The sequence below is a fragment of the Lactuca saligna genome, chromosome 2, assembly GCF_052625555.1.
Source record: "Lactuca saligna cultivar CGN05327 chromosome 2, ASM5262555v1, whole genome shotgun sequence".
Lineage (NCBI taxonomy): Eukaryota > Viridiplantae > Streptophyta > Magnoliopsida > Asterales > Asteraceae > Lactuca > Lactuca saligna.
The window spans coordinates 55643079-55661535 of record NC_136418.1 but is presented as its reverse complement, the minus strand read 5'-3'; the positions used below and the strand labels follow the sequence as shown (position 1 = coordinate 55661535).

Here is an 18457-nt window from a genome sequence, read left to right as displayed (position 1 = left end):
CACCATGGTTGTAAATCAGTTTTTGAGGTTATGTATTTTTTTTGTTCTTTCACGAGATGTATATGGTTCGCAACCTTGTCGAATATAATGATTAGTTGGTGGTACCATTAATCCCAAATTGTCCTCCCCCACGGATATCTATGACATAAAAAATTTCACAATTAATTTCGTAAAAAACATGAGTAATCATAATGATAAATTAACGACGTGATATATGTTGAATTCATCAACGTTTGATATCAATGCAAAAAAAAAAAAAAAAAAAAAAAAAAAAAAAAAAAAAAACTCATCTTTTACAGGCTTACGACCTTTGAAACCTCAATCAAGATAATATAAAAGACATGTACGAACCGCATCCTCTTCCGATCTGATAACTGACGAAGTAATTCATCAAACACAACAATGACATCTTTTAATTTCACTAACTATGTCTTCTTCACCATAGGAAAGATATGTGATTGAAAGGAGAGACACCAAAATATTCACCAAACTGAAAGCTAGTGAAAAGACAAATTCTTTCTTATCGATTGTTAGCTCGTACTCCTCGATGTCAAAAACCAGTTCCTTTACTTCCATTCGAGGGGCTGCCATAAATTCTTTGCAAAACAAGTAATATAAAACTAAAAGATTCTTGTATACGCTGACGACAATATCCATCCACCTACGAAAACATGTACTTTGGAACATAGCCTCATATAACTTTCGGTCCCTGAATCTTGAAAGAATATCCGCAACAAGGGCGAGTTTGCAAGATAATGTGATAGAAGCATCAAAAGCCTTACCATGCTACAAAAAAAAAAGCCAATATATATATATATATATATATATATATATATATATATATATATATATATATATATATATATATATATATATATATATATATATATATATATATATTGAAGTGTATAGCATGCTCCGATACGAAAAAGAGACGAGTATTCCAAAAAATTTATACACATTATTGACGTGTTCTTCATGTTCCAGAATGGTTCTTCGCATTCTGATCATTCCAAAAATGTTCGGGATTGCTTTTGTGTGTATCCGATAGGGATGCAAACAGGAGCAAATATTAGTGGAGTCCGCAGTACTCGTCCTCATACCCAATCTCGGATCGCCACATCCATCCCCACCCTACCCTGCCTATTCCCTAAAGTGCTCGGGTGAAAAAAAACCTCCCGATATGAACAACCCGACGGATACTCATTTAATAAATAAAGTGTTAAAACAGTCATTTTTATGAAGAACCCGATGGATATTCATTTAATAAATAAAGTGTTAAAACCGTCCTTTTTATTTTTCAAAATTTAACCAACAATGTTATTATATGTATCCATCTCTCACCTATAATTAGTCGTAAATTATAATTCTTAAAGTTCATAATCACAGTTAATATTATTAATTAGAGTGTTGGGCACTCTCGTAGTGTCTTGTTTTAAATCTTATTGAATCTAAAATACAACTTAGAAGATCATCACCCTTTTCTCTCTTGTTTGACACCATCAAATTTCAAATGTCAATTAATAAAAAATTAGGAAAATATAGTTTTCTAGTGAGCTTTATCCTACTCGACAACTACATAAGATCATGACTCTTTTCTTTCTTGTTTGACACCATTCAATATAAAATGCCAATTAGTAGAAAAATTATGAAAATAGAGTTGTCTCGTTGGTTCTATCCTATTCAGCAAAATATGTAATTTCATTATTGACTTCTTAACGGTCAATCGAGAAAAGTAGAAAACATTTTTTTGCTATAAAAATTTCCAACCAAAACACCACCAGTCTATCTTATATACATTGTTTATGAGATTGCCAATCAAAATAAAAAAACAAATAACTAAAAATAAATAAAAAATAAAAAAAGAAACCGATATAATATGTGAATTTTGTTCATATATATATTTTTTCAAATGGCATCTATAAACAATGACTAGAAGAATCGTGCCAGAAAAATGCATATATAAATATGCACAGTGTGTGCATATAGACTCCTAAAGGTTTTTGTTCAATTGATTTTTGTGTGCATATAGACTCTTAACGGTTTTTGTTCAATTGATTTTTGTTTCTAATGGTTACCATGTCACGTATATTGAGGTTTTTCTTTTGAATTTTCGAAGGCTTTTGCTTTTGAGTCGAATGCAACCCATGTTTTGATTTTAAAAGCTTTTGTTTGTTATACATTCCAAGGTAAAGTTGAGGTTTTTGTTTGTTTATTCAAATGAGCTTTGTTTGTCTTTTAGTCTCAAAGTGACCTTGAGTATTAATGTTTTACAACTAAGCTCAAACTAATGTTTTAGTAATTGAATGACAAGTTCAAAGTAATTTAAATAACTTTTAATTTTTTGGATTTAAAAGTAATTCAATTCTATTTGGTGGGGTTGGTATATGTTTTGGTAGGACTTTTTTTTTTTTTTTTTTTTTGGTTGAGATTAAAGCTCGCAAAATGACTGGTATAAAGTAAAAATGACATGGGAGTGAAAAAAATATGAATTAGGGGGATTTTATTTACACCCAAAAATTAATAATGATCTTACTGATTTGACGTCTTTCTACTGATTTGACGTCTTTGACTATTTTAAATTGTTTTTAAATCTATTTTACCATGAAAGTCTATTATATTATATATTTACATTTTTTTCCCTTTAGTTTATTGTATTTGTAACGATTTCACTTTCTATTAAAATAAATGAATTCAACAACTTTAAACCCACCATTTTATATTAACATATTAATTTATATAAATGTTTCAAATTATACCCTACTTACATATATAGTTTTAAATTATATATTTTTAGTTTTTTTATTATATAAAAATTCATGCATTAAAATAGTTTCCATATATTCACCAATAAAAATATAAATGAGATTTATTATATTATCGTGCAAAAATTTTATTTTGGTTCGATGCTTCATTTGACCGATTCAACTGAATATAATTTTAATTTTACTATAATTCGCAACATGCCAAAAAAATTGGTAACCAAAAGAACAATATGATCATATTTCTAGTTGTGATGGTTTGGGATGTATGGAGAGAAAGACGATAATGCAGTTTTCTAAGAATTCAACAAAAAATTTGGAATCGTTCAAACTCGATTAATCGTTTGGCAGTCTCGAACCGATTACGATATCGGTATTTGGCGGAAATTGGTTAAAATATGTCATTACCTGTTAAAAGAAAAAAAAATGATTATTTGTAAAAACACGATAATTTGAGACTTTTCTGACAGTTTTCCTACATGTAAACTTAAAATTTTAACGGTTAAACTTATAACTTTCTAAAAACGCTGAAAAATTAAGGGAAATAATTTCAAAGGGTTTGTCCATAAGAACACTCCCCACCCCTTCCATTTATCTTCATCACTGTGTAATTCACCCATCTTCATCACTGTGCAATTGACCCCATCCTTCCATTTTGTATTTAAGTACGATCAAATCAAAATAATATAACTATACTTACATTTATGGTCCTTTAACTTGCCATACATTTACAATAAATACCTTATCTTTATTTTAGTGCGGTGTAAATGAATATCACTACGATCAAATCAAATAATATAACTATACTTACATTTATGGTCCTTTAACTTACCCTACATTTACAATAAATATCTTATCTTTATTTTAGTGTTGTCTAAACGAATACCACTACGACCAAATCAAAATAATATAACTATATTTACATTTATAATCCTTTAACTTACCATACATTTACAATAAATATTCTATCTTTATTTTAGTGTTGTCTAGACGAATACCAGTACGATCAAATCAAATAATATAGCTACATTTATATTTATGGTCCTTTAACTTACCTTACATTTACAATAAATACCCTATCTTTATTTTAGTGTTGTCTAAACGAATACCACTACCATAAAATCAAAATGATATAGCTATATTTACATTTATGGTCCTTTAACTTGCCATGCATTTATAATAAATACCATATCTTTATTTTAGTGCGGTGTAAATGAATACCACTAAGATCAAATCAAAATAATATAACTATACTTACATTTATGGTCCTTTAACTTACCTTACATTTACAATAAATACCCTATCTTTATTTTAGTGTTTTCTAGACGAATACTACGATCAAATCAAAATAATATAGCTATATTTACATTTATAGTCCTTTAACTTGCCATACATTTACAATAAATACCCTATCTTTATTTTAGTGCCGTGTAAATGAATATCACTACGATCAAATCAAAATAATATAGCTATATTTACATTTATGGCCCTTTAACTTGCCATGCATTTATAATAAATACCCTATCAAAATAATATAGCTATATTTACATTTATGGTCCTTTAACTTGCCATGCATTTATAATAAATACCCTATCTTTATTTTAGTGCGGTGTAAATGAATATCACTACGATCAAATCAAAATAATATAACTATACTTACATTTATGGTCCTTTAACTTACCCTACATTTACAATAAATACCCTATCTTTATTTTAGTGTTGTCTAGACGAATACCACTACGATCAAATTAAAATAATATACCTATATTTACATTTATGGTCCTTTAACTTACACTATAATTTATATACTATTCCTTTTCATGCCTAAAGTTTTACTATAAATGAATGTGACCCAAACTTCATTTTCATTGTACGATAGTTTGAAAAACGATAGACTAAGTAAAAGAAAATGAGTTGGCTAGAATATTTGCCATCGTTTGATGAGTTAAATTACGAGGTATGTTTGTTTATTATTATTCATATATTTATGTTTTTATATATCACATATTTATAGTTGTATGTATTGATTAGGCTAATGATATTTACACAAACAATGCATCTCAAGATGACCATGTGCGCACGAACAAGCGGTATTTTTAAAAAATGAAAATCCAATACCACTTAATTTCATTCATAACTTTTGGAAAAAATTTAATTTAGATCCATGCATCCGACTAGAAGATGATGATGTTAATGTTGAAGGCCACACGTCTAACACACAGTTGAAAAAACAATCACGATCTAGTAAATTCAGTTGGGTGCGGAAGTTAAAAGATATATTTTCACCATCAACAACTTCGCTTCGGGAACCTACTTCTCACAAAAAAAAAAGTACCAAGTGGACGTCCGCGGTTGAGTACACAAACAAGACCTACTGTTCCTCCTACTCAAGATCCAACGACTCAATATCCTCGTAGACATAGTTTTGCGACGTCTATGTCAGATTATAATGGGTCTAATTAGTTTGATTCAAATCAGGAACCAGAGACGCACAATACATTTTCGTTTCAACAACGTTCAACATTTTATTCAAATTCACTTATGAGTGAAATTCCAAATGATTTTCATCCATATGTCACAAACATCGAAGATGTGGAGGGAGATGGAAATTGTGGATTTCGGGCAATAGCTGTCTCCCTTGGGTATAGTCAAAATTATTGGCGTCAAATCCACTCAGAATTACACAACGAATTATTAGAAAATTGGGGGCGATATGCAATGATTTTTCAGGATGATATAAACAACGTACATCACTCGTTGAGTTTCACTGGATTAGGTTCTGCACAAAGTGAATATTGGTTGATTATGCCGGATATTGGATTCCTCATTGCTAATAAGTATGGTATAATCGTCTATTTTTTAGACAAACAAGGTTCGTCAGCATGTTTTATGCTTTGGCATGGCCCGCAAGACATCTCACATCATAGATCTATTGTTATCGCCTTTGTTTATAATTGTCATTACATAAAAGTTGATTTACAAGAATCACATCCAATGCCTACACTTTTGTCACTTTGGCGTCACTACAGATCCGAACGTGCCACTGGATGGGAAATATTGTATAATGCTCGACTTAATGCATATATTCCACCGAATGCACTACATAATAATTGTAATATTCATGTAGTTGATGTCCCTGATAATTAATAAAATTAAAATATGACCGTGTTTGACAAAACAGTAGTAATTGAAAATGATAATTTTATTTGTTATAGTTGTGAGAAAATATCATATTATATTTTTTATTGTTCGTTTAATTGTTTGTAATCGTTATTTTTTATTGTTCGAAACGTAAATAAACTCAATCTAAACCGAAAAGTTTATAAAAAACCATGTAAATTAAAAAAAAAAAATAACATAAGAAAATGTTAACCACCTTGAATTATACCAAAAAATATATAAAAATAAACTCTACCGTAGATGTTATTTTTTTCAGTTAATGTCCCTGATAATTAATAAGATTAAAATATGACAGTGTTTGACAAAATGGTGGTAAATAAAAATGCTAATTTTATTTATTATAGTTGTGAAAAAAATATCATATTTTGTTTTTTATTGTTCATTTAATTGTTAATGATCGTTATTTTTTATTGTTCAAAACGTAAACAAACTCAAATTTAAGCCGAAAAGTTTATAAAAAAACCATGTAATTTAAGAAAAATAACAAAAGAAAATTTTAACCACTTTGAATTATACCGAAATTATATAAAATCTATACAAACTCTCTATTAAAATAAAGAACAAATAAAATTGCTATGAAATAATAATAATAATAATAATAAATTGTTAAAAGAAAATAAAAAAGAAAAAGAAAAAATAAGTTAATGTTTTTATATGAAATAAAGACCGTAAACCATTAGGGAGCGAAACTGAAAATCAACCCAAAGCACAAGGACCATTTCTGTATTTTACTCAAAACAAAAAACATTCAAAAAGTGTCACCGGTGATACGTATACACTATCATTCCATTTTAAATAGTTTTTTAATCCTAATTCTAATAAATAAGTAAAATTCGGACACGTGGCATTCTTCCAGCCCCAAAATAGAGTTTTTCCGCTCATTTTTTCTTCTATATTTACGTAAATGCCATTGAATCCGAAAATTGAATAAAAGTTCAAACTGATGCAATATATCAGGAAATTTTAGCTGTCAACTGCATTCAAAATATTCATGCATTAATTTTAAATGAATAAAGATTATGGAAATAATTTGAAAAAATATGTTAATGAATAATCAGATTCGAAAATCACGATTAAATTTGAAAGTTTGTTTATTTTGATTGCAAATTCAATATATTGCAATCATTAAATCCCTAAAAATCTGCAGTATTTTTCAGCAAACGTAAATATCATTTATACGGTTATTTTGTTTTTACCATTCTGCTCCATAACAATTCTGCTCCATAGAAACCACAGCAAACGTATTCTTCTTCATTCTTTGTTATTCTGCAACGCTTCAAGAATTAAATATCAGGTTAGTGTATTCAAAAATCAGAATTACCAATATTTCTATTTCCTCCATGTTCTTATTTATCTGTATCTATCACGTTCTCATTGTATGATTTCTATTCTTCTTCTTTTTTGTAATTCTTCTTAATCGTCTACTTCTTCTACCTTTTCAGTTTAAAAGACGAAAAACTAATGAACATTACAAGTTCATTTTCTTTAAAAAAAATTAAAAATAGTCTTTTTCAGATGTGCACAGTAACTTTTTTTTATGGTATGAAATTTTAAAATTTGTTTGTTTTTATCTAAATACAATCTCAAAAAAATTTAGAATTTTAAAATTTATGAGTACATTAAGTCAGTTGTTATTGTCATGTGTTGATTTTTAATTTTTCTGTTTTACTCATTGTTATGTTATCTGTTAGTGTTAGTATGTTGCAGGGGCATTTTCGGTATAATTGTCGTTTTCATGTTTATTATATATTTGTGTTCCATCTTATTATATAAACTTTTATTCAATCTAAAACATTATTTCATATGAATTATTTGTTTTTGTTTGTATTCCATTTTATTATAAAATGAATTATTCAATTTAAAAATTTATGAGTACATTAAGTCAGTTGTTATTGTCATGTGTTGATTTATAATTTTTCTGTTTTACTTATTGGTTAGGATGTTCTGTACATTTTAAAAGGTTGCTAATTTTCCTTACAATTCTATAATGATTAAATTTATTGCAGAAAATGGAAATAGGAAATAAGGTTTACCTAAATAACATTGACCAGATAGATGAAAAATCGCATATCAAGGTTCGGGTGCTTAAAATTTGGAACTTTGTCAGAAATAATAAAGTTTGTTCCATTGAAATGATCATCATGGATGAGGAGGTTTGTTGTATTTGATATATTTTTTATTCATCATTCAATATTAGACATGTTTCATGAACATAATAATTTTTAATTTTTTTTTAAACAGGGTACACAATACCAAGCTCGTGTCTTCAATCAGAATTTCTCCAGATTTCGTCATCTTTTAAAGGAAGATGAAAGTTATATAGTTATAAAACTCAATATGGCTGCTGTTACTAATGGTTTTAGTTATACAGGTCATAAACAGACCTTAACTTTGGATTGGAAAAGCATCCTAAAAAAATGTGATGATTTCTCGGGTCCGGTCAATGGATTTATGTTTGTTGACTTTAATTCTATCATAGAACAAACATGCCCAAAAGACACATTCTTTGGTTAGTCATAAAATATTAATAAAATCATTTTTTATCATTTGTTTTTTTGGTTATACATTTTATTATTTAAATATTACGAATTTAATCCTAAACTTTTATTTTTTTGTGGTATCTGTTGTGTAGATGTTATTGGACATATCGTGTCATTTAGGCCTTTTGAAACTTCAAATCCAGTACCATCCAAGCATTATATAAAAGTCACTCTTAGCAACCTAGAGTGAGATTATATTGTATTATTTGTTTATTATTTATTATCTTTAATTAATCACAAATTAATATTAATATACTATTTTATGGTTTATTTAGTTCTGTACATCTGAAGGTTACTATTTTTGGAAGTCAAGCATATCAAATTTCAGAATACCTAAAAAATAACCCGACTGTTAATTTTGTTGCTATCGTGATGCAGTTTTTGAAGCTAAACATTTGGAATGGTTTGTATTCAGTCTTTATATATAGATGTTTATAATTACTGTTTTTATATAAATTTTAATAATTGGATATACATTTTTTACAGGTCTTGGTGAAGCTAAAAGTCATTTTGAAGTAACGAAATTGTTCATAAATTCTGACATTTATGAAATAAATGAGTTTAAAAATAAGTTAGTTTTCAATTGTTTTTTATTTTTTTATAATGTATTTTAACTTAAAAAAAACACAAAACCTAATATTCATGAATCTAAATTAAACATTACAGGTTGAAATGTCATGACAATTTCGGTATAACTGAAAAAAGCATAACTACACTTCAAAGCTACTCTTCTTCATATACAGATGACTTTAAGGGCAATTTTCCATTAAAGACAATCTGTGAGATCACCGAACCAATTAAGGTATATTGCATTATTTTATATGTTTTACATTTTATTTTTGCATAATTTATTTTAATAATTTTTACATTTGATATGATACAGGAAATGAAGTTTTTATTAGTTGCTTCCATTGTTAATATAAGACAGAATCTACCATGGTATTATGAAGCATGCAAAAAATGTGGAAAAAAAAATTATCCCTGTTCCCAAAACCAATCATTCGTATACCAACCCTGAGGGAATTTCAGAAACTATGGTTGTCGAGTGTACAAATGCACAATGCAAAAAATCTGAATTTCAGTCAGTTATAAAGTATAGACATATTTATTTCTATTAATTTTGTCAATCTTAAAACAACACTAACAATGACATAATTATTTTTTGTTTTAGGTATATAATTCCAATTAACGTACAAGATTGTACCGGAACCATTGGATTGACTCTTTTTGATAGGGAAGCAAGGAGGTTGTTAAATATAAGTGCCTACGAGTTGAAAAAGATACATGATGCGGTATATTATTCATACCTTTAAAATTAGAAAACATTTACTTAATTTTTTTAATTTATTAAAATATATCTTACAGGCCGGAGACAGTGATGCCCTATTTCCAATGCAACTTAACGTGTTGAAAAACCGCAAGTTTGGTTTTGTTGTAGATATTACAGAATACAATGTCAACAACTATAATAACATCTACACAGTTCTCAGAGTTACAGAAGATATGTCCATTGTTTGTGAATTGGAAAGTAAAATAGAACTTATGGTATGTAATTTTTTATTGTTGAAAATTTACAATTCTTTAATGTTAAAGTACATAACGATTAACATATTTCCATTTTATTTTTTAGAGTATTCAATCTGTCTCCTTAAATCAAGTTGCTTTGGAATCCGATGATGTTGTACAGCCTGTTCAAAAGGTTTTTCATTTTATTTTATAAACTTTTAATTATATTAGTTATTTTTTTAGGAATCAAACATTTTTTTTTTAAATTAGGATGTGATCTCACAAACAGACGAAAGTTTTACACCCTCAACAGTTGATAAGTCAACCGCAACAAGTCCTTGCAAAATATCAGGTGATTTGAAGCGCAACCTCCAAAAAATTTATGATGTTGATTCTGGATATGATTTAAGTTCAACTAAGGCTAAAAGAAAGTCAACCGCAGAGGAAACTCCACTCTTGATTCCAAAAATTGAAAAGTGAGTTTCTATCGGTTATAAGACACATTTAATATATTTTGATCATTTGTTTTGGTTATAAAGATATTTTAATTGCTTGGTATGATTTTTATTTTGGGGTATTTAGGATGTCAAATATTATTGGTTTTGAATATTTTTGGATACTTTTATTGTTTTAAATTGGACAAGTTAGTTGATTTTGGTTATAACTCAAATAAAATATATTGCCCCTAACTTGATAAGTATTTCATATATCGCAATTAACAATTAAGACAAATCAATCAATCAATCAATTTATATAATAAAAATGCGAAATTCTTAGCTTTCTTCCCCAATTCGCATTCTACTGTAAAATTCTCATTCTTCATTCACCCTCTTTCTTCGCATGTTCTAGTCATTTTTTTTAGTTCATTCGCATTTGAGTTGTTTGTCTCACCAAATGCGAAATTAATATTAACCATAATCACCTTCGCATCTTTAACCCCAATCCATACAACCTCATATGCGAAACCCAATTTTGATTTGTATTACCAAATGCGAACATTTTTGCTTTTACACGTGAACTGCATTTGACTCCAATATTGAACAAATCACATTTCACAGTCCTTCTTGACTTCGCATTTTTCTTCACGAATCGTCCCTCAATCAATAACCCAATTAACCCAATTGCGAATCCAAAATCAAAACTTATCTGTTTTCATATGCGAACCCAACTGATTGGCTTTTCAAAATCAAATTCGCAACTCCAAATCGTTCGATTATTCGCCCCAATTCCAAAATCAAATAACAGATCCTTCGTATGATTCATTTAATAACCAAGGCTTCGTTCCAGAAAACATCGAATTTAACAGTTATTCGTTCCCACAATCTTTAACCTCCGTTTAAAATCGATCCCTATATACAAACCCAATAACCAATCGAACACATACCATTCAAAAACAATAATCATTACACCCTTCAACAGATTTGACATCGCATTTCAAAACAATCAATCTTACTTCATCTGCTTGATATATCGCAATTAACAATTAAGACAAATCAATCAATCAATCAATTTGTATAATAAAAATATTGCTATATATGTAAAGACCATATTGCCCCTAACTTGATAAGTATTTGATATATCACAGTTAACAATTAAGACAGATAAATAAATCAATCAATTTGTATAATAAAAATTCGAAATTCTTAGTTTTCTTCCCCAATTCGCATTCTACTGTAAAATTCACATTCTTCATTCACCCTCTTTCTTCGCATGTTCCAGTCATTTTTTTTTTAGTTCATTCGCATTTGAGTTGTTTGTCTCACCAAATACGAAATGAATATTAACCATAATCACCTTCGCATCTTTAACCCCAATCCATACAACCTCATATGCGAAACCCAATTTTGATTTGTATTACCAAATGCGAACATTTTTGCTTTTACACGTGAACTGCATTTGACTCCAATATTGAACAAATCACATTTCACAGTCCTTCTTGACTTCGCATTTTTCTTCACGAATCTGTTCAAAAGGTTTTTCATTTTATTTTATAAACTTTTAATTATATTTGCTTGTAAAATTTTTTTAAATTTTTTCTTAATATTTTAAATTTTTGGCCGATATTGCATATGTGGTTATTATTGTTCAAATGTTAAAGCTATCTTGAGCTTGATACTTTGATACTTTTACAGGTGAAATTATATTGTGATTGAGGGTGCTTAATTTGTACTTTATCTAATTTGTATTAAAAAAAATGAAAACTTTGTTGGTATTCTTCTTAAAGTAAAAAATAACTACTCAATAGTCAATACTACAACATTTTACTTTCATTAGTTTCCCTTTAACCAGTAAAAATCATTATTATGTAATTTTTTAGAATGGAACATTCCCTTTAACGGCTGTTTACTTAATAATTTTTTTCATCATATTGATGAATCCTACTTTTTTTCATTTGTTACCATTTAAATCTTATGGTTATACCATTGTACTTTCAAATGTTTTTTGGTTTAATATTAATGGAACATTCCTTTAATGACAATGTCATTGTTCTTCACGAATCGTCCCTTTAACCCCAATCCATACAACCTCATATGCGAAACCCAATTTTGATTTGTATTACTAAACGCGAACATTTTTGCTTTTACACGTGAACTGCATTTGACTCCAATATTGAACAAATCACATTTCACAGTCCTTCTTGACTTCGCATTTTTCTTCACGAATCTGTTCAAAAGGTTTTTCATTTTATTTTATAAACTTTTAATTATATTTGCTTGTAAAATTTTTTTAAATTTTTTCTTAATATTTTAAATTTTTGGCCGATATTGCATATGTGGCTATTATTGTTCAAATGTTAAAGCTATCTTGAGCTTGATACTTTGATACTTTTACAGGTGAAATTATATTGTGATTGAGGGTGCTTAATTTGTACTTTATCTAATTTGTATTAAAAAAAATGAAAACTTTGTTGGTATTCTTCTTAAAGTAAAAAATAACTACTCAATAGTCAATACTACAACATTTTACTTTCATTAGTTTCCCTTTAACCAGTAAAAATCATTATTATGTAATTTTTTAGAATGGAACATTCCCTTTAACGGCTGTTTACTTAATAATTTTTTTCATCATATTGATGAATCCTATTTTTTTTCATTTGTTACCATTTAAATCTTATGGTTATACCATTGTACTTTCAAATGTTTTTTGGTTTAATATTAATGGAACATTCCTTTAATGACAATGTACTTTCATTGGTTTCTATGTAACCTCTAAATATCATAAACTAGAGAGGGAGCCCCCGCGATGCGGAGGTCGGATGAAACCTTTTTGGTTTGTTGTTTTCTCTATGTTGAGGAGATAAAACAGATGCAAATGTGAATACATACATAATTGGTTTTTCTTATCTATATTTATGTTGAAGAGAGTTGCTAATGTGACAAAATTATCACTTTATGTTGAAAAGCAAAAGGTACGGTTTAGTACCTGACACATAATAGACAATTTCCAGGAGAATAAAACTTCATAAACGTGCTTGACATGTGGTTTATTCTGTGTTTGCATTACGTTTTATATATGGAATGACAAAATAGACCTAAACGATAGATTATATTTTTTAAAGGTGAATACAAGGCTTAACCATGCATCTGTTCATAAGCATAGTATCAAAAGAGAAAACGATTTAAAGAGACCATGGATAATAAGATGACAAAAGAGTTGGAGATTTTTTTGTTTTGTATCACTCCATATATGGCTGATCATCTTCTGGAAGTGTTTTGAGTAGTTTCCTGAGCTCCTGGATGGTCGTTTCAGTTTCCTTCTTTAGACTGTAAATCGCCATGATTCTTTTTGATGCCACGTACGTACTTTTGTTGATGACTTCCTTCATATCTAGGTAGTTGGTGTACTTTGGTCGACAACTCATGTTCTCCAGCACTTCGTTCTTCATCTTTTAGACAAATTCTACCTGTTGTGCCGGGTGGCAGTAGACAGAACATTGTAAATGCTTCTTTGAGTTCTTCATATTTATGGGAACATTGCAAAGTCCATAGATTAACAAAAAACATGAGGCTAACTGTTGGAAGGGATAAATCAGATATAGGAAAAATAAGAGATTTTGCAAATTGGTTGTTGGATATAGGAGAAGGAAAACTTCGTGGTCCGAACGACGGTGAAACGATTATCGATATTCCGGATGATATTCTCATTAATGATTCACATGATCCTATAGGTTCCTTAATTGAGTTTGTATATCCTTCAATTTTAGAGTACTATAGTGATATAAATTATTTCCAAGAAAGAGCGATACTTGCTCCAAAAAATGAAGTTGTCCAGGAAATAAACGACCGTTTACTTAAGAAGTTTCCAGGAGATCAAGTTGAATATTTAAGTTCAGACTGCATATGTGAATCCGAATTTCTCCATGATCAATTTGATGCAAATCTATACTCTCCTGATGTATTAAATGGACTCAAAGTATCCGGTTTACCAAATCATAAATTAGTTTTAAAAATTGGTGTTCCAGTAATGTTACTGAGAAATATTGATCAGAAAAACAGCTTATGTAATGGCACAAGACTACAGGTGTTATCATTGGGCAAACGTGTTATTGAGGCACGTATAATAACTGGAACTAATATTGGAAATCGGACTTTTATTCCAAGAATGTTTTTAACTCCATCAGAAAAAAAGATTCCCTTCAAATTCACAAGAAGACAGTTTCCTTTGGCTGTATGTTTTGCAATGACTATTAACAAAAGTCAAGGACAATCGTTATCAAAGGTTGGTCTGTTTCTGAAAGATCCAGTTTTTTCACATGGACAATTGTATGTTGCCTTATCTAGAGTTCAGAGTAGAGAGGGATTAAAATTATTAATTTTAGATAAAGATGGCAAACTCAGAAATAAAACTTCCAATGTTGTTTATAAGGAAGTTTTTCGAAATTTGTAGCCAACTTTTTTGTAACGTCGTTTTATTCAATTTTAGGAAATCACACTTAATCCATCATATTACTGTATTTTTTTATAATTACGTATTGTTGTATTTTATGTTAATTTCATTACACACATTGGTATTGTATCATCTGCATATGTCCAATTAGAATGATGAATAAAAAAAATAGTTTTCAAAAATCTTCATTCCTAATTAAATACTTCCCATTTAGTTAGTAATTAAATAATTACCAATAAAAAAAATTATTTAAATATTCAATATTACAATTTATAAGTTATCAGAATTATTGATATAATATTTTATTAAATAATTAATTTTTAAATTCAATTCAAAAACAGCATCCGTGGGTTCCACGGGTTTTAACCTAGTTGAATTTATATGTGATGGTTTAAAAACTTATTTATCAATTTGAACTTTATTAAATTGAAAGGGAGGAAAACAAAAATGAAGACATAAGTGAAGGACTAATAATGTATTTTACAGTTTTAACATTTCTTTGTAGGTTATGATTATGTCAGTATATTGACTTTCGCTTTAGGCTGCACGGTGTGGTGCAGTTTGAGACCGCACCTTGGTGCCACCTCAGCAGGGAACACCGCCCCCAAGGTGCGGTTTCCTGCCATTGAGACCGCAGTGCGGTCTTTGAAGACCGCGGAATGTGATTGGTTGGTCAATTTTTTGATCGTTAAATGCAATTTCGTTTGTTTTTTTTTTCCTTTTGTTTTTTCTTTCCTTCCTATATATATATACACATGTCAAACTTAATTTTTTTTCACAACACAATTTTCTCTCTCTCAATTTTTTTTTCAATTACCACTCTCCAAAAAATGTCATCTTCTTTATCTTCTGAAGAATTTCAGATTATTTTTGATACCGTTATTGCGTGTGTTCAAATGGCGGAACAAACATACAAACATTGAACGACTTTATGTAGTTTCCTTTAGTTATTTTATTTATGTTTTTTAAGTTTCTAAGGTTATTTAAATGTCATGTATGTGTTTTTTTTTTTTGGTAACACAATGTACTGTTTTTTTTTAATTTTCAAGTAATGAAGAATTATGTTTTTTTTAATTAAAATAGAAGGTATATTAAATTAAATTAGTTCAAAAAAAAAAGTTTTATTAAATTAAAATACTTAAAAAAAAAATGAAAAGTGTGGCACCACACCCTTGGTGTGGCAAGAAACCATACTTGAGTGGTAAGAAGTGACATAGCGCTGATGTGACGGGGTATAGAGTGCGGTTTCGGTGACACCACTCCCTCCAGCCTTATAGAGTTGCGATTAACAACACCCAGAGATGCATTGCATATTTGCACCCATCATTTCTCCGGTGGGCCATGCATGGGTTTTTGTCACCCAAAGTTATTTCCACAAGACATACATAAGTCAACACTCATTTTTCAAGTAAAATTATAAAATAAAAATAAAGAACAAAAGATTTTACAACGAGATAGTTTTCAAATCAAAGGATCAATTATAAAATTGTCTTTATAATATAGTATTTCAGCAGTCTATTTATTTGGAATACAACGACAACCCAGCAAATATACAACTCATAAATTAATCAAAACCTAGGTGCTCACTTGCTCTATATAAAAAACAATCAACGCAACACCATCTTTAACATCCTAACTTCAACCATCATTACAATTAAGAATCCAACCTGAAAATGGCTCTCGTTAGAACCAACACTAGCAATGGTCGGGAGCCAATTCTCAGCCCCCAACCATTGACGGTCCAACACAGCCAAGAACCGGTTCGCCCTTTGGCTAACTTTCCACCTTCCATGTGGGCTGGTCGCTTTACTTCATTCTCACTTGATAATAATGTAAGAGTTCATTTGTAATAAGGTCTTTTTACTACGTAGTTGCATAATATATAAAGGTAAATGGTTATATAAACAAATACAATACATTTACTTTATTCATTGATTCACATAATTATTTATCATAGTTATAAAAATATAACTTCTTACTTTTAGAAAACTAATAACTATTTCGTATAAATTTTCGTGTATCATTACTTAATCGTATAACTTATAAAAGATATCTTTAAGCTAGCAGTGTGTACGAGATTAAAACTTTGACACTTTGTTATTTCGTAGTTTTATTATTTTAAAAATGGATTAAAGAGACTCAATCTATTAGAGTATTGGGTATGGACAACGGTGTTATGAAGCCAAATATTGTCACCTCACTTTTAACATGTTATAACAAAAAGTGGGGGTGGTGTTTCCATGTTATAACATGGTGTTAAGAGGAAAGAAAAGGAAAAAGAAAAAAAATGATTGGAGGATGAAAGAATACCCAATGAAAGTAAATGTTTTATCTCGTCTTCGTTACCACTAGATACAACATAACATCCCCTTAACGAGGAGGGGTGGTGTTGATTGTGTGAAGCCGGCATTATGGCCGCCACCTTAGCCATAACACGACCAAAATTTGGCCCATACCGTATAGTCTTATGTATGCATATACATAACTAGTTGAATCCAAGCAATCGGTAATACAATCGTTCACGAAAACCAAAACTTAATACAATCCGAAAATTATAAAAAAAAAAAAAAAAAAAACATATCAACAAACCGGAGTAGTTTAAAAAAAATTGTTTTTTTTTAAATCAAATTTTAGGGTTGGGTCAGTTGTTTACTCTAAAACCGAACTGAGTTATGTCATAATCAGTGTTGTAAATATCGGCATAGGCGTTAGGCGGTTTGCAACTGATTACGATTAGGATTTCTAGACGGAAATTGGTCAATATCGGTCAAACTCAGGCTAAGCGGTCATCGGCGGTCCATGGCGGTTTTCGGCGGTCCTTAGCCGGAGTATTTTAAAAAATTCAAAATTTCAAAATTTCAAATATTACATCAAAATTTTCATAACTTCAAATTTTTAAATTTTTAAATATTCAAATTTTCAAATATTATACCAAATATATCAAAAATTCAAATTTAAAAATTTTAAATTTTCAAATACTATTTTTTCTTAGGATATATTAAGTTTTAAAATAGTTTTATTAGTAATTTATGGTCCCCGACTCCGATTAATCCCCGCCAAACCGATTAATCGTTTGACCCCAGTCGACCATCGAGCTACCGCCGAGCGAATTTTACAACCATAGTCATAATACATCGTTTTCTCTCTAATAAATCAAGGATTTTTAAATTTTTTATTATTTTTTTTTGGCTACCTGTCATACTCTTATTCTATTTGTCAAATGTCATTTTGTGGTTATTTTGAATTAATATTTTTTCAACATGTCATTTTGTGAGTTTTTATTTTATTTTATTAAATTATACATAGTATTTTAATGTAATAATTGCAATAAATATAGTAGTAATTAGATATGAATTTCATTAATAACCTTACATTTTAAATTTAAAATTCCAAAAATTAAAACTAATTACTTTCTTTTCTTTATTTAAATTATTTGTTTAAATTTAAAAGATAAAAATATTTTTATTATAATAATTCATTATTTTTCTTATTTTCTTATAAATTTAAATTTCTTAAATATTTTGACTTTTATAATTATTTTTTTTTAAATTAACACATATAATACATATGTCTCACAACTAT

General features: G+C 28.9%; 3 protein-coding genes across 3 annotated transcripts; all 3 read left to right on the top strand.

Annotated features, from left to right (window-relative positions):
• Window positions 1-5303: 5303 nt before the first annotated feature.
• On the top strand, window positions 5304-5909 carry LOC145029740 (uncharacterized). The gene has a single exon (XM_078978215.1). The coding sequence runs from the start codon at window positions 5304-5306 to the stop codon at window positions 5907-5909; it is 606 nt and encodes a 201-aa protein (XP_078834341.1).
• A 2945-nt stretch (window positions 5910-8854) lies between these two features.
• Window positions 8855-10468, top strand: LOC145029738 (uncharacterized). The gene is made up of 8 exons (XM_078978214.1): window positions 8855-8896; window positions 8969-8997; window positions 9149-9284; window positions 9366-9421; window positions 9654-9774; window positions 9848-10027; window positions 10113-10181; window positions 10259-10468. The coding sequence occupies exons 1-8, from the start codon at window positions 8855-8857 to the stop codon at window positions 10466-10468; spliced, it is 843 nt and encodes a 280-aa protein (XP_078834340.1).
• A 3522-nt stretch (window positions 10469-13990) lies between these two features.
• LOC145029737 (uncharacterized) lies at window positions 13991-17612 on the top strand. The gene is made up of 3 exons (XM_078978213.1): window positions 13991-14543; window positions 15381-15543; window positions 17510-17612. Exons 1-3 carry the CDS (start codon window positions 13991-13993, stop codon window positions 17610-17612), a joined length of 819 nt encoding a protein of 272 aa, XP_078834339.1.
• Window positions 17613-18457: the final 845 nt, after the last annotated feature.

Bases quoted from the DNA above. Each gene is read 5' to 3' on its own strand.
- LOC145029738 (XM_078978214.1), top strand. From the start codon at position 8,855: ATGCAGTTTTTGAAGCTAAACATTTGGAATGGTTTGTATTCA. The intron at 9,285-9,365 runs GTATATTGCATT...GATATGATACAG, and splicing joins AGATCACCGAACCAATTAAG to GAAATGAAGTTTTTATTAGT. The intron at 10,028-10,112 runs GTATGTAATTTT...TTTATTTTTTAG, and splicing joins AAAGTAAAATAGAACTTATG to AGTATTCAATCTGTCTCCTT.
- LOC145029737 (XM_078978213.1), top strand. From the start codon at position 13,991: ATGAGGCTAACTGTTGGAAGGGATAAATCAGATATAGGAAAAATAAGA. The intron at 14,544-15,380 runs GTATAATAACTG...ATTTCTTTGTAG, and splicing joins CAAACGTGTTATTGAGGCAC to GTTATGATTATGTCAGTATA. The intron at 15,544-17,509 runs GTTGGTCAATTT...ATCAAATTTTAG, and splicing joins AAGACCGCGGAATGTGATTG to GGTTGGGTCAGTTGTTTACT.
- LOC145029740 (XM_078978215.1), top strand. From the start codon at position 5,304: ATGAGTGAAATTCCAAATGATTTTCATCCATATGTCACAAACATCGAA.